We start from the raw sequence: 14,778 nt of genomic DNA, 5'->3' as shown, positions 1-14,778 counted from the left end.
ACATGAAGCTAGGGTTACGGCTCAATTTAACCACTGCTGTTAAACACCTCTCAAACCATGTCTCCTCTTTCACTCTCTAGCTACTGCAGTCCTGAATACACCTTCCCCACGCAGCAGGAGGTCATAAACCTTGCGGCCAACACAGCCTTCATGTGTGTGACCCTCAACCCTCGCACTTTGGTGGTGTGTGGCTCCTATTCAGTGGGCAAAGAGAAAGTATTCTTGGGTGAGTGCTGATTTTGAGTGTTTGATCACCTTAAAGTAACTTTATTGAGCTACACCAGTGGTCACCAACCTTTTCTGAGTCAAGATTACTTTCGCAGTCAAAAAGGAAGCCGGTATCTACCGCTAAGATTCTTTTATTTTACACGAACCTAATAAAAACCATTCTGTTGGAATTAGGTTTGTGCAGTAGGCCTATTTATCACAGCATATTGGCTATAGGCCTGCCAATATTGTTCTTCTCAGACAATATTATATTTCAAAAGTCAAGCTTTTGTTAACAAAACACATGGGTTGGTGTAGCACTTACGAGGCACAGCTGAGCATAAATTGCAAATAATTCTCTTTTTTACTTTACTGGACTTATGGTAGAGATGCATCTGATGGTCATGGTGCTTTAAAGACAACTGGGAACTCGAGAAAAAAAACGAGTCAGTGATCTTCAGGTTGGAAAGTTGGAGCTCTAGAAAGATGCCAGTTTTCGACTTGGAATTCAGAGTTGGATGACAGTTCAAAAAGATTTTCCCCAGTCGGATCTCGTTTCTAAGGAAGTCTCAAGGTTTTGCTCGCCTGAGGTAGAGTATCTCATGATAAGCTGTAGACCACACTATTTACCAAGATAATTTTCATCTACATTCTTCGTAGCTGTCTATTTACCACCACAAACTGATGCTGGCACTAAGACCGCACTCAATGAGTTGTATACGGCCATAAGCAAACAGGAAAACGCTCATTCAGAGGTGGCGCTCCAGGTGGCCGCGGACTTTAACGCAGGTAAACTTAAACCCGTTTTACCTAATTTCTGCATGTTAAATGTGCAACCAGAGGGAGAAAAAATTACTCTAGACCACCTTCACTCCACACACAGAGACGCGTACGAAGCTCTCCCTCACCCTCAATCTGACCATAATTCTATCCTCCTGATTCCTACTTACTAAAGCAGGAAGCACCAGTGACTAGATCAATAAAAAAGTGGTCAGATGAAGCAGATGCTAAACTACAGCACTGTTTTGCTAGAACAGACTGGAATATGTTCCTGATTCCTACGATGTCATTGAGGAGTACACCACATCAGTCACTGCCTTCATCAATAAGTGCATCGATGAAGTCGTCCCCACAGTGACCGTACGTACATACCCCAACCAGAAGCCATGGATTACAGGCAACATCCGCACTGAGCTAAAGGGTAGAGCTGCCGCTTAAAGAGCGGGACTAACCTGGAAGCTTATAAGAAATCTCGCTATGCCCTGCGAAGGACCAAGCAGGCAAAGCATCAATGCAGGACTAAGATTGAATCGTACTACACCGGCTACGAAGCTCGTCAGATGTGGCAGTGCTTGCAAATTATTACAGACTACAAAGGGAAGCACAGCCTCGAGCTGCCCAGTGACACGAGCCTACTAGACGAACTAAATTACTTGTATGCTCGCTTCGAGGCAAGTAACACTGAAACATGCATGAGAGCATCAGCTGTTCCAGATGACTGTGTGAACACGTTCTCCGTAGCCGATGTTAGACCTTTAAACAGGTCAACATCCACGAGGCCGCAGGGCCAGACGAATTACCAGGACGTGTCCTCCGAGCTTGCCCTGACCAACGAAGTGTCTTCACTGTCATTTTCTGTAATAGCAAAATGTTTCAAGCAGACCACCATAGTCCCTGTGCCCAAGAACACTAAGGTAATCTGCCTAAATGACTACCGACCCATAGCACTCACGTCTGTAGCCGTGAAGTCCTTTGAAAGGCTGGTCATGGCTCACATCAACACCATTATACCAGAAACCCTAGACCCACTCCAATTTGCATACCGCCCAAACAGATCCACAGATGATGCAATCTCTTTTGCACTCCACACTGCCCTTTCCCACCTGGACAAAAGGAACACCTATGTGAGAATGCAGTTCAGCGTTCAACACCATAGTGCCCTCAAAGCTCATCACTAAGCTAAGGACCCTGGGACTAAACACCTCCCTCTGCAACTGGATCCTGGATATCCTGACAGGCCACCCCCAGGTGGTAAGGGTAGGTAACACATCCGCCACGCTGATCCTCAACACGAGGGCCCCTCAGGGGTGCGTGCTCAGTCCCCTCCTGTACTCCCTAGCCAGGCACGACTCCAACACCATCATCAAGTTTTCAGATGACACAACAGTGAGACAGCCTATAGGGAGGAGGTCAGAGACCTGGTCGTGGGTGCCAGGACAACAACCTCTCCCTCAACGGGATCAAGACTAAGGAGATGATTGTGGACTACAGGAAAAGGAGGACCGAGCACGAACCCCATTCTCATTGACTGGCTGTAGTGGAGCAGGTTGAGAGCTTTGTGTTCCTTGGTGTCAACATCGCCAACAAACTAGCATTGTCCAAACACACTAAGACAGTCGTGAAGAGGGCACGACAAAACCTATTCCCCCTCAGGAGATTGAAAAGATTCGGCATGGGTCCTCAGATCCTCAAAAGGTTCTACAGTTGCACCATCGAGCGCATCCTGACTGGTTGCATCACTGCCTGGTATGGAAACTGCTTGGCCTCCAACCGTAAGGCACTACAGAGGGTAGTGCGTACGGACCAGTACATCACTGGGACCAAGCTTCCTGCCATCCAGGACCTCTATGAGGAAGGCCCTAAAAATTGTTCTCTGTGCTACTGCAGGGCAAGCGGAGCGCCAAGTTTCTACCCCCAAGCCATGACTCCTGAACAGCTAATCAAAGGGCTACCCAGACCCCTCTTTTACGCTGCTGCTACTCTCTGGTTATCTATGCATATTCACATTAACTCTACCTACATGTACATATTACCTCAACTAACCGGTGCCCCCCACATTGACTCTGTACCGGTACCCCCTGTATATAGCCTCGCTATTGTTATTTTACTTAAGCTGTTTAATTATTCAAATTTTTTTATTCTATTTTTATTTAATACTACTTTTTCTTAACTTAAAGCATTGTTAAGGGTTTAAGTAAGCATTTCACTGTAAGGTTGAAATGAACACACTGAATTACCTGTTGTAATCGGCCCATGTGACAAATAAAATTTGATCTGAAATACAGTACGTAGCTAAGCAAGTTATTTTTCCTGCTAGCTAACTCTAGTTTATCTACTGAAACCCATATTGTGTATTGCTGGCTCACATACTACTGTGTTACAGTGGGGGAAATCAAATAGATAAGTTAGCAAACAGAAATTAGCTACATAGGTAGCTAGCTAAACAACTACCGTTAGCCATATCATGACTAAAAATATAAGTTTTACAATCAGATATCTTTTGTATCTCGATTGTAAAACCATCTTTTCTCTTTTTAGTCGTAGATACGACTAGCTACCAAACAGCAATCTACAAAGTTAGGTTTACCAGCAAACGTTAGCACATGCCTGAAGTTGGCCAGCTAGTTAGCCTGGCACCTGCTAACTTGTTATGCTCCACTCCTTGCATTTATAACTTGTTAGCAAACGTTTAACATCAGCATTTCTTTCTATTAGGCTAGATATTGTTGTAAATGTAAAGCATGTGCACATGTATGCATGTTCAACTAATCTACCATAATGTTGATGTTATGCTGGCACGGTTCAACTGTTGTTCAAACTGTACAATAGAGTATAATTGTTTTTGCCTTACAGGCAATACTGTGTAGAGCCTGGGCTTCTTCCTGGAGTGGATTCTAGATACATAATTCCTTTTCCTGCGTGTGTCATTATAGCAGAACTGTATCCTCTGAACTGTATCCCTCTCGAGCGATTAGATATTATGCTGCATTTCAAACAGATGACTCATGAGGAGCTGCATGGCAGTTTGATCATGACAACACTCCTCCCACGGCTTTACAAGTATTCCCTGAATGTTTCTTTGGTATGGCAATTTCATAATTATCACCTCTCCCATCTGCTGATCACCATTTCTCTTAGCTATAGATTGTTACACCAGATAATGTGATTTAACCAAAGATTTTTGGTATGCATTACTGGGAGTTACAGTATAGGTACTGTTTGGTGTGGCACAGAATTTGTTTTAGGGCATTGGGAGCTGCTTTTTGAGAGAAAAGATCAGTCAACAAAGTGAATGGGCTAGGAGGCTAAAGAAGGTGTTAAAAGTCTAAGGAAGGCAGTTCTAACAGTATGACTTGTTGTGTATGGGAGATTGAGTAGAAATGGCACCTCAATCCCTCTCATACGCAACAATACATTCACTATCTAAGCACAACCCTGCACAACCAAAACCCCTCATCTCAAAGTACTGTCTGTAAACCTTCCCCATCCCATTGACTTTGACAAATCATTCGTCAATATTAACCCTTTGCAGGAGAATTTTGTAGACATGTATTGTGTTTTGAGAATCTGCAGAGGGAATGAGGTGGTTGTGTCATTACTGTTGTAGTCTTGCTTTTATACCTTTGTGTCCCTTGCTGGTTTCTGCCCCACAATCTTGTTGTGCTCCATAACTGCAAGTTGTGTCCGCTCCCTCATGCTTTTGTACCCAAAATGCCCCTGCTTTGGGGGTTTTCAGTGGGGCACTGTGGAATGACTCCAGATCACCTGAGTTTTACAAAAAGAAAAGGTAAAAAGAGAGGGGTAGATTAAATTGATTACATAGTCTGGAAGGTACGCTGTGGTCCTCAGGCTACCTCTAACCACCCCATAACACAAACATAAACCATACAAACACTACACAATTCATGTTTATACCATGCTTATTGTAAATAGAGCTATCTTAGCTGTCAGCTTGTAAATATGTTGGCCAACTTACCTTCACCTTGTGCAGAGCTAGTGGTTCGAAGTGCATGATGGTGGAATCAGATTCTGTACCACCTACAACAAAATACACACAATTTAACCACCTCACTAATTGTATTGATCTCTATTAGACTGGCTAGCTAAGCATACCTAACATGGACATTTCAATATTTCCAGCTTGCTGACAGCTAGCTAGCATCACTAAATTGGTAGCAAGATTGCAAGCTAGCTGAGACTGGCTGAAAACCAACTAACCAACCATATTTTTTTAACTTAAATAAATAAAAGGTTAACTTTATTTACCATAGACGATTTATACACACTCATCATTGCTACCAACACACACAAGCTATAATCGACAATTAGATTTTTAGTCATTGAGTGTTTTCCAGACAACTGTGGAATAGATGGCTACCAAATTGAGATACTTTTTATTTGGTAACGTTAGCTAACATCAGTCAAAGATAGAACGAACAAACATGGTTAATCCGCTGAAGGTAGCTACCATTCTAGCAGTGACTACCATGGCAGAAGTGAAATTGATTGACAGTGTGTATACCAAAAGATAGCTATATGATTTAGCTAGTTCAATACAGCACTGTAACGTTTGGTTACTGCATCATTCTTGATAGCCGCAAGCCACTGTCGGGGTGAATCTCTGGTAGTTAGAATGGTGAAAGATAACGCATTTTCGCACTTGTTTGTAATTAGCACAGCCAGGCACAGAACACCACACGGGCATGATGAAAAACAAAAGTTTTCAAAAAAATCTTGCCGAGCGAAACTCTAAAATTACTGTGTGTTGGTTGGTCGAGGTAAACAACGCCATTCTAGTTTTTGTGGGCGGTATCAGGATTTGCTATGAATGCTGAACTTTGTAGTTCACTATGAGCACACCAGTCGGGAACTTCCCAATTCTACCAGTGAAATGGAAATGTGACTATATGCCGTGGCAGAGACAAAGTGAAATTCCCCTTTAAACTCATAAAAACAGCAGCTCTTTGCTGTATTTTTTGACAGTCTCTCTCTGGTCATGGTTTTAAAAGTTATGAAATCTCACATAGGCTAGTATCAAGCTGTTGAGGCCGGGTTGGTGGAAGCTATAGGCACAGTGATTTGACGTATTCGATTGGCCAGCGCTGTAGGCGCACTCGATTTTGCAACAGATGTCCCAGTCCGCTGGGTTGGCTGAGTTTGTCTTTTCTGACAAATTAAATGGTTAAAAATGGCAACACTTTGCCTACCCCGGTGCGCTGCGCAGGGCTTCTGAATCAAGTGCATGTACCGTCAACAGCGCAATTCTGATATATTAAAAAAAAAAAAAAATCCATAGCTTTATCGTTGACTTGTCTACAGAAATGTTTGGTGAATGACTAGGAATGCCTTAAAGATCTACCAGTCGATCGCGATCAAACAGTTGGTGTCCACCGAGCTACAATCAATTTGAGACACTTTGGGATGATTTGGACATAAACCGCGAACAATGCTAAAATCTGACATGCATTGGATGGTTGACAAAAATGCTTTGCTTAGAGTTTAAGAGAGAGTGTGGCCATTGACCATTTTAAAAAGCCACTTCCAGGATTTTAATCTTGGGTAGCCAACTGAACTACTAGAAGTAGAATCCAACAATACTCATCATGAATCGGTGACAAAAAATTGGCTATACTCTCTGTGTATATATGACTCTGGCTTAACTGTCTTACTATGTCCTGTCCATAGCTCTGGCAGAGGTACTGGGCTCCAAAGTTTGCCTGTCCCGGGACAAGTTCAACACTATGTGCTGTCTGGAGTCGGAGCGCATCCGCCAGCTCATCACCACCGACTGGAAGGCCGCACAGGTCCATGTGCTACCCATGATGCAACTTAACTTCAAGGTGTGTCCTGTAGTGATTTTTACAGTTCCTATACAGTACCAATGAAAAGTTCTGACACACCTACTCATTCAATTCGGGGCGACAGGTATCCTAGTGGTTAGAGCGTTGGGCCAGTAACTGAAAGATTGCTAGATGGAATCCCGAGCTGACAAGTTAAAAATCTGTTCTGCCCCTGAACAAGGCAGTTAACCCACCGTTCCTAGGCCGTCATCGTAAATAAAAATTTGTTCTTAACTGACTTGCCTAGTTAAAAAAGGTTAAATAAAAAATGTTAGAAAGTAAAAATTCAAGGGTTTTTCTTTATTTTTACGACATTGTAGAATAATAGTAAAGACATCAACTATGAAATAACACATATGGAATCATGTAGTAACCAAAAAAGCATTTAACAACTCAAAATATGTGTTATATGGTTCTTCAAAGTAGCCACCCTTTGCCTTGACGGAAGCTTTGCACACTCTTGGCATTCTCTCAACCAGCTTCACCTGGAATGCTTTTCCAACAGTCTTGAAGGAATTACCACATGCTGAGCACTTGTTGGCAGCTTTTCCTTTACTCTGCGGTTCAACTCATCCCAAACCATCTCAATTGGGTTGAGGTCTGATTGTGGAGTCCAGGTCATCTGATGCAACACTCCATCACTCTCCTTCTTGGTCAAATAGCCCCTACACAGCCTGGAAGTGTGATGGGTCATTGTCCTGTTGAAAAACAATTGATAGTCCCAATAAGCGCAAACCAGATGGAATGGCGTATCGCTGCAGAATGCTGTTGTAGCCATGCTGGTTAAGTGTGCCTTGAATATTAAATAAATCACAGACGGTGTGGGGAGGCTTTGCTGGTGACACTATCACACCACCTCCATGCTTCACGGTGGGAACCACGCATGCGGAGATCATCCATTCACCTACTCTGCGTCTCACAAAGACACGTCAGTTGGAACCAAAAATCTCAAATTTGGACTCCAGACCAAAGGACAGATTTCCACCGGTCTAATGTCCATTGCTCGTGTTTCTTGACCCTAGAAAGTCTCTTATTTGTGTCCTTTAGTGGTTTCTTTTGCAGCAATTCAACCATGAAAGCCTGATTTCACGCAGTCTCCTCTGAACAGTTGATGTGTCTCTGAAGCATCTATTTGGGCTGCAATTTCTGAGGCTGGTAACTAATGAACTTATCCTCTGCAGCAGAGTTAACTCTGGGTCTTCCTTTCCTGTGGCGGTCCTCATGAGAGCCAGTTTCATCATAGCGCTTGATGGTTTGTGCGACTGCACTTGAAGAAAGTTTCAAAGTTTTTTCCGTTTTGACTGACCTTCATGTCTTAAAGTAATGATGGACTGTCATTTCTCTTTGCTTATTTAAGCTGTTCTTCCCATAATATGGACTTGGTCTTTCACCAATAGGGATATCTTCTGTATACCATCCCTACCTTGTCACAACACAACTGATTGGCTCAAACATATCAAGAAGGAAAGAACTTCCACAAATTAACTTTTAACAAAGCACACCTGTTAATTGAAATGCATTCCAAGTGACTACCTCATGAAGCTGGTTGAGAGAATGTCGAGAGTGCAAAGTTGTCATCAAGGCAAATGGTGGCTACTTTGAAGGATCTCAAATGTAATATATATATATACTTTTTTGGTTACTACATGGTTCCATATGTGTGGTTTTATAGTTTGTCTTCACTATTATTCTACAATGTAAAAATAAAGAAAAACCCTTGGATGAGTAGGGTGTCCAAACCTTTGACTGGTACTGTATGTCAAAAGTGCTTAAAGGTAGAAGTTAGTAAGACAACATTCTCCTACAAAGCAGGGCAGCAACCTCACAGAAATGCAACAAAATTCAAACTGCCACAGTTGTCTCTTCCCAATGTTGACATATTTCAAGGGAGGGCATACATTGTAAAAATACAATAGTGGAAGTCTTGACAGATTTGAATTGTGTTTGTAATCAGGTAATCTCCCTGTTGTTTATATTGCTGAGTCTACCTTAAACAACAACCACTTTTGTGCTGTCTATATTGCAAAAGAACATGATACGGTTAAAAACTAAATAAATAGAAAACTTGCTACACAAGGCAAGCTTTGCCTATTTTTTTTACATTCAGAAAAATATAAATATTACTCTTATTCTGGATCTGGCATAACACAAGTCAGATCTATTACCAAACACTTTCCACAGAAGTGCTCATTCAAAACTGTTATAAATAAAAATCCCTGTACTGCACAAGGGCATATAATTGAAATACCCTGGACAACGTAAAAGAAATCCATCTTTTCCATCTAAAAATGCAATCCAAAATAGAATTTGAGAAGCTTTTGAAAATGTTTATTTTCTTTTGAGATTCCTCCACATTTTCATACAATAATGAGATCCAAGAATGACGCTTGCTGGCTTCATCTGCTCTGTTTGTTTCTGGCATTTCTAACATTAGTTTGCAAGTGACAGTCACTTCCTCTCCAGCTCCCATTGCAACGGGTTATTCGGGTAGGTGGGATTAGCATAAAGACACACTTTACCCAGAAGGCCAGCCCAAGGCGGCTCAGGGCTCAACCCCCTTGTTTTCGTTCAAAGTGAAAACACTACACAAGAAGTGGGGCGGCATAGGGTCGCCCACAACCTGCAGATTTCTGCTTTAAGTCTACAAAGAGAATATAGAAGCAATTCAAATGAATTATATTTTACAACTTGTACAGCAGCAAATACATTTTGAATGTGTCAATCTAAAGCAGTAAAACATGATTCCTGCTTTAACACTTTCGTTGCGCTTTTGGTGTTTCTGTGCATTTGATAGTGTGTGTGGGTAGGCAACCACAGAGTGCCAGACCCTGGAATGCCAAAAACACTTGTTTTTTTTTTGTAAACTATGTAGCTTTAGACCACTTGGGAGACCAAGTTCATGTAATACAGCCAATAACTGATATTGATGAATTGGCAAGGTAAGTAAAGTGTTGTTGTTAGTATTATTATACAGTGCCTTGCAAAAGTATTCATTCCCCTTGGCGTTTTTCCTATTTTGTTACATTACAACCTGTAATTTTAAATTGATTTTTATTTGGATTTCATGTAATGGATATACACAAAATAGTCCAAATTGGTGAAGTGTAATGAAAGTAAATTACTTGTTTCAAAAACTTCTCGAAAAAATAAAATCAGAAAAGTGCATATGTATTCACCTCCTTTGCTATGAAGTCCCTAAATAAGATCTGGTGCAACCAATTACCTTCAGAAGTCACATAGTTAGATTGCACACAGGTGGACTTTAAGTGTCACATGATCACAGTATATATACACACCTGTTCTAAAAGGCCCTAGAGTCTGAAACACCACAAAGCAAGGGGCACCATGAAGACCAAAGAGCTCTTCAAACAGGTCAGGGACAAAGTTGGCCTGAATGCCAAGCGTCACATCTGGAGGAACCTGGCACAATCCCTACGGTGAAGCATGGTGGTGGCAGCATCATGCAAAACGTTGTGGAGAAGTACAGATCAGGGTTGGGTTCTAAAAAATATCCAAAACTTTGAACATCCCACGGAGCACCATTAAATCCATTATTAAAATGTTTTAAAGAATATGGCACCACAACAAACCTGCCAAGAGAGGGACGCCCACCAAAACTCACAGACCAGGCAAGGAAGGCATTAATCAGAGAGGCAACAAAGAGACCAAAGATAACCCTGAAGGAGCTGCAAAGCTCCACAGCGGAGATTGGAGTATCTGTCCATAGGACCACTTTAAGCCGTACACGCCACAGAGCTGGGCTTTACGGAAGAGTGGCTGGAAAAAAGCCATTGCTTAAAGAAAAAAATAAGCAAACATGTTTGGTTTTCGCCTAAAGGCATGTGGGAGACTCCCCAAACATATGGAAGAAGGTACTCTGGTCAGATGAGACTAATATTGAGCTTTTTGGCCATAAAGGAAAACGCTATGTCTGGCGCAAACCCAACACCTCTCATCACTCACTCAGAACACCATCCCCACAGTGAAGTATCCTGGTGGTAGGATCATGCTGTGGGGATGTTTTTCCATCGGCAGGGACTGGGAAACTGGTCAGAATTGAAGGAATGATAGATGTCGCTAAATACAGGGAAATTCTTGAGGGAAACCTGTTTCCTTTCAGCAGGACAGCGGCATACTGCTAAAGCAACACTCGAGTGGTTTTAGGGGAAACATTTAAATGTCTTGGAATGGCCTAGTCAAAGCCCAGACCTCAATCCAATTGAGAATCTGTACACCAGCGGAACCTATCCAACTTGAAGGAGCTGGAGAAGTTTTGCCTTGAAGAATGGGCAAAAATCCCAGTGGCTAGATGTGCCAAGCTTATAGAGACATATCCCAACAGACTTTCAGCTGTAATTGCTGCAAAAGGTGGCTCTACAAAGTATTGACCTTGGGGGGTGAATAGTTACGCACGCTCAAGTTTTATTTCTTATTTGTTTCACAATAAAAGCATTTTTGCATCTTCAAAGTGGGAGGCATGTTGTGTAAATCAAATTATACAAAACCCAAAAAAACTATTTTAATTCCAGGTTGTAAGGCAACAAAATAGGAAAAATGCCAAGGGGGTGAATACTTTCGCAAGCCACTAATAACTGAGGTACTCAAAGCGCTTTACATAGGAGGAAAATCACCTCAACCACCACCACTTTGTAGAACCCACCTGGGCGATGCACGGCAACCATTTTGTGCCAGAACGCTCACCACACGTCAGCTATCAGGTGGAGAGGTGAGGATTGATATACAGTACATTCGGAAAGTATTCAGACCCCTTGACTTTTTCCAAATGTTGTTACATAACAGCCGTATTCTAAAATGGATTAAATAAATGTTTTCCCTCATCAATCTACAAACAATACCCCATAATGACGAAGTGAAAACCAATTTTTTTTGAAATGTTAGCAAATTTATTACAAATAAAAGTTTGTACAATAATTATTCAGACCCTTTGCTATGAGACTCGAAATTGAGCTCAGGTGCATCGTGTTTCCATTGATCATCCTTGATGTTTCTACAACTTGATTTGAGTCCACCTGTGGTAAATTCAATTGATTGGACATGATTTGGAAAGGCAAAAGAGCAAAAAACCAAGCCATGAAGTCAAAGGAATTGTCTGTAGAGCTTCGAGAAAGGATTGTGTGCAGATCTGGGGAAGGTTACCAAAACATGTGTGCAGCATTGAAGGTCCCCAATAACACAGTGGCCTCCATCATTATTAAATGGAAGAAGTTTGAAACCACCAAGACATTTCCTAGAGCTGGCCTCCCTGCCAAACTGAGCAACCAAGAAGGGCCTTGGTCAGGAAGGTGACTAAGAATCCGATGTTCACTCTGACAGAGCTCCAGAGTTCCTCTGTGGAGATGAGAACCTTCCAGAAGGACAACCATCTCTGCAGCACTCCACCAATCAGGCCTTTGTGGTAGTGGGGCCAGACAGAAGCCACTGCTCAGTAACAGGTACATGGGTAACATCAGTAACAGCTCGCTTGGAGTTTGCCAAAAGCCACCTAAAGGACTCTCAGACCTTGAGAAACAAGATTCTCTGGTCTGATGAAACCAAGATTTGAACTCTTTAGCGTGAATGCCAAGCATCACGTCCGGAGGAAATCTGGCACCATCCTTACTGTGAAGCATGGTGGTGGCAGCATCATGCTGTGGGGATGTTTTTCAGCAGCAGGGACTGGGAGACTAGTCAGGATCGAGGGAAAGATGAACGGAGCAAAATACAGAGATCCTAGATGAAAACCTGCTCCAGCGCTCAGTCCGGGACGAAGGTTCACCTTTCAACCGGATAATGACCCTAAGCACACAGCCAAGACAGCTCAAGAGTGGCTTCGGGACAAGTCTCTGAATGTCCTTGAGTGGCCCAGCCAGACCCCAGACTTGAACCCAATCAAATATCTCTGGAGAGACCTGAAAATAGCTGTGCAGCGCCGTTCTCCATTCAACCTGACAGAGCTTGAGAGGATCTGCAGAGAAGAATGGGGAGAAACTCCCGAAATACAGGTGTTCCAAGTTTGCAGCGTCATACCCAAGAAGACTCGAGGCTGTAATCGCTGCCAAAGGTGCTTCAACAAAGTACTGAGTAAAGGGTCTGAATAGTTACATAAATGTAATATTTCAGTTATTTTATTTTTGCAAACATTTCTAAAAACCCATTTTTGCTTTGTCATTATGGGTTATTGTGTGTAGATGTTTTTTTTGCATATATATTTTAGAATAAGGCTGGAACGTAATAAAATGTGGAAATGTCAAGGGGTCTGAATACTTTCCGAATGCACTGTATGCCAATTAGGATTGAGGGGTATGATGGAATGGGGCCCTGTTGGGAGTTTAGCCATGTCCAGCTTGGCAAACACCCCTACTTGCCTTGTTAAATTAAAGAAAAGAAAATACTCTCATGATAATTGCCATGGGATTTTATAATGACCACAGAGGTTCAGGACACCGGTTTAACATCCTGTCCACGCAGGGCAATGTCCCCTTCACTGCACTGGGATCTCCCCAGAGGGAAGAGTGCCCCCTACTGACACTCTAAACACCACTTCCAGCAGCATCTGGTTTCCCATCCAGAGACTGACCAGGACTGACCCTGTTTAGCTTCAGAGGCAAGCCAGCAGTGGGATGCAGGGTGGTATGCTGCTGGTTGGGATTAAACTCTGGAGTACCTGCAGCATTACAGCACTAGGATTGCTTACCCCTGCACTAGTGGAAAGTTTGCACCTGATATAATACAACATTTCAAAATGTTAAGGGTGGAGCTAAAATACAAGAGTATGACAAAAACTCTAGGTCACATGTCGGTAATGCCGCTTTGCTTTTCATTCCTCTCAGAAAAGAACAGGCTCAAACTATTTGTTCACTCCTCACATGTACTAAACCAAAGTATGTACTCCCATGCCCTTTTTTCCTTTCCAGAACCTGCAGGCTCATCTGAGTAGGTTCTCGAGGCAGTATGACCAGCTGGTGGCCTTCAAGCCCACAGGCTGGACCTTCAGTCAGAGGGTGGAGGCTGTGGAGGATATCAAGCCTATGGTCCATGGCAACATCAGCATCTATGGTACAGCCCAGTATCTATACCATGTGTGCTCAGATCTGGCCCTTGAGGCCCAGAGCACTGCTGGTTTTGGTCCTAGGCATGAAATGTAAAGCATGCTAACTAGGAGACATTGACTCACATTAGCCATGTCACACCTACTACTTACTAAAATGAATCATACTATTTAGAATGTACTGTTTTTGTAAAAATGCACACAGTTAGCAACAAATATCAACATACTAGGCTCACCCATTATGTGAATGCGTCATCGTATGCTCAATTGTGCTGTTTCCATCCATCCGTTAATTTGTGTAGCATCCCCTGAGCTAATTATCAACTGCTGTCAATCTCACTCAGTCTGATAAATCTTCCTCAATGGCTCGCAGCGAAGTATACTTGATGAAAAGTCGGAATGAGTATGACATCTGAGCATTTAAAGGGATAGTGCGAGTATGAAGGAAGTTTAGAGATAGTTTCGTGAGCCAATGACTGGAAGTCTACCGGTACAGCTAGCTAGCATTGGCTAACAAAACGACCTCTAACTTCCTTCAAACTGCATGCATATAAATGGTATCCATGAGTTCATCTGACTCTGGGTAAGTATGATTACCAGACTCTCGCATTATCCCTTTAAAGCATACTCAATGATTAAAATGTTAAATACTAAACAAACTTATTATTAAAGGCACAGCTCAAGAACGTGCTGTTCAGAAAAGGTTTCAAGAACCTCTGCTAATGACGACACCTGTATATAGCTTTGATTGTCTGTGTTCTATGTTCTGGATTATGTTTATTTTTTTGCCTTGGGTGTGAGATCAAAGTTTTATTTGTCACGTGCGCCGAATACAACAGGTGTAGACCTTAGTGAAATGCTTACTTACAGGCTCTAACCAATAGTGCAACAAAAGGTATTAGG

At 42.4% G+C, this 14,778-nt stretch overlaps 1 protein-coding gene across 2 annotated transcripts in view; it reads left to right on the top strand.

Moving 5' to 3' along the window:
* The window catches only part of dclre1a (DNA cross-link repair 1A (PSO2 homolog, S. cerevisiae)), a 30,110-nt gene that overhangs the window by 14,351 nt on the left and 981 nt on the right, over nucleotides 1-14,778 (top strand). For both annotated transcript variants that reach the window (XM_071346982.1, XM_071346981.1), the window contains exons 6-8: nucleotides 81-226; nucleotides 6,673-6,827; nucleotides 13,742-13,883. In XM_071346982.1, coding sequence (XP_071203083.1) covers nucleotides 81-226; nucleotides 6,673-6,827; nucleotides 13,742-13,883 — 443 coding nt within the window. The remainder of the gene's footprint in view (nucleotides 1-80; nucleotides 227-6,672; nucleotides 6,828-13,741; nucleotides 13,884-14,778) is intronic.

This window comes from Salvelinus alpinus, chromosome 17 (genome assembly GCF_045679555.1).
Source record: "Salvelinus alpinus chromosome 17, SLU_Salpinus.1, whole genome shotgun sequence".
Lineage (NCBI taxonomy): Eukaryota > Metazoa > Chordata > Actinopteri > Salmoniformes > Salmonidae > Salvelinus > Salvelinus alpinus.
This window is presented reverse-complemented; position numbering and strand designations above follow the sequence as displayed.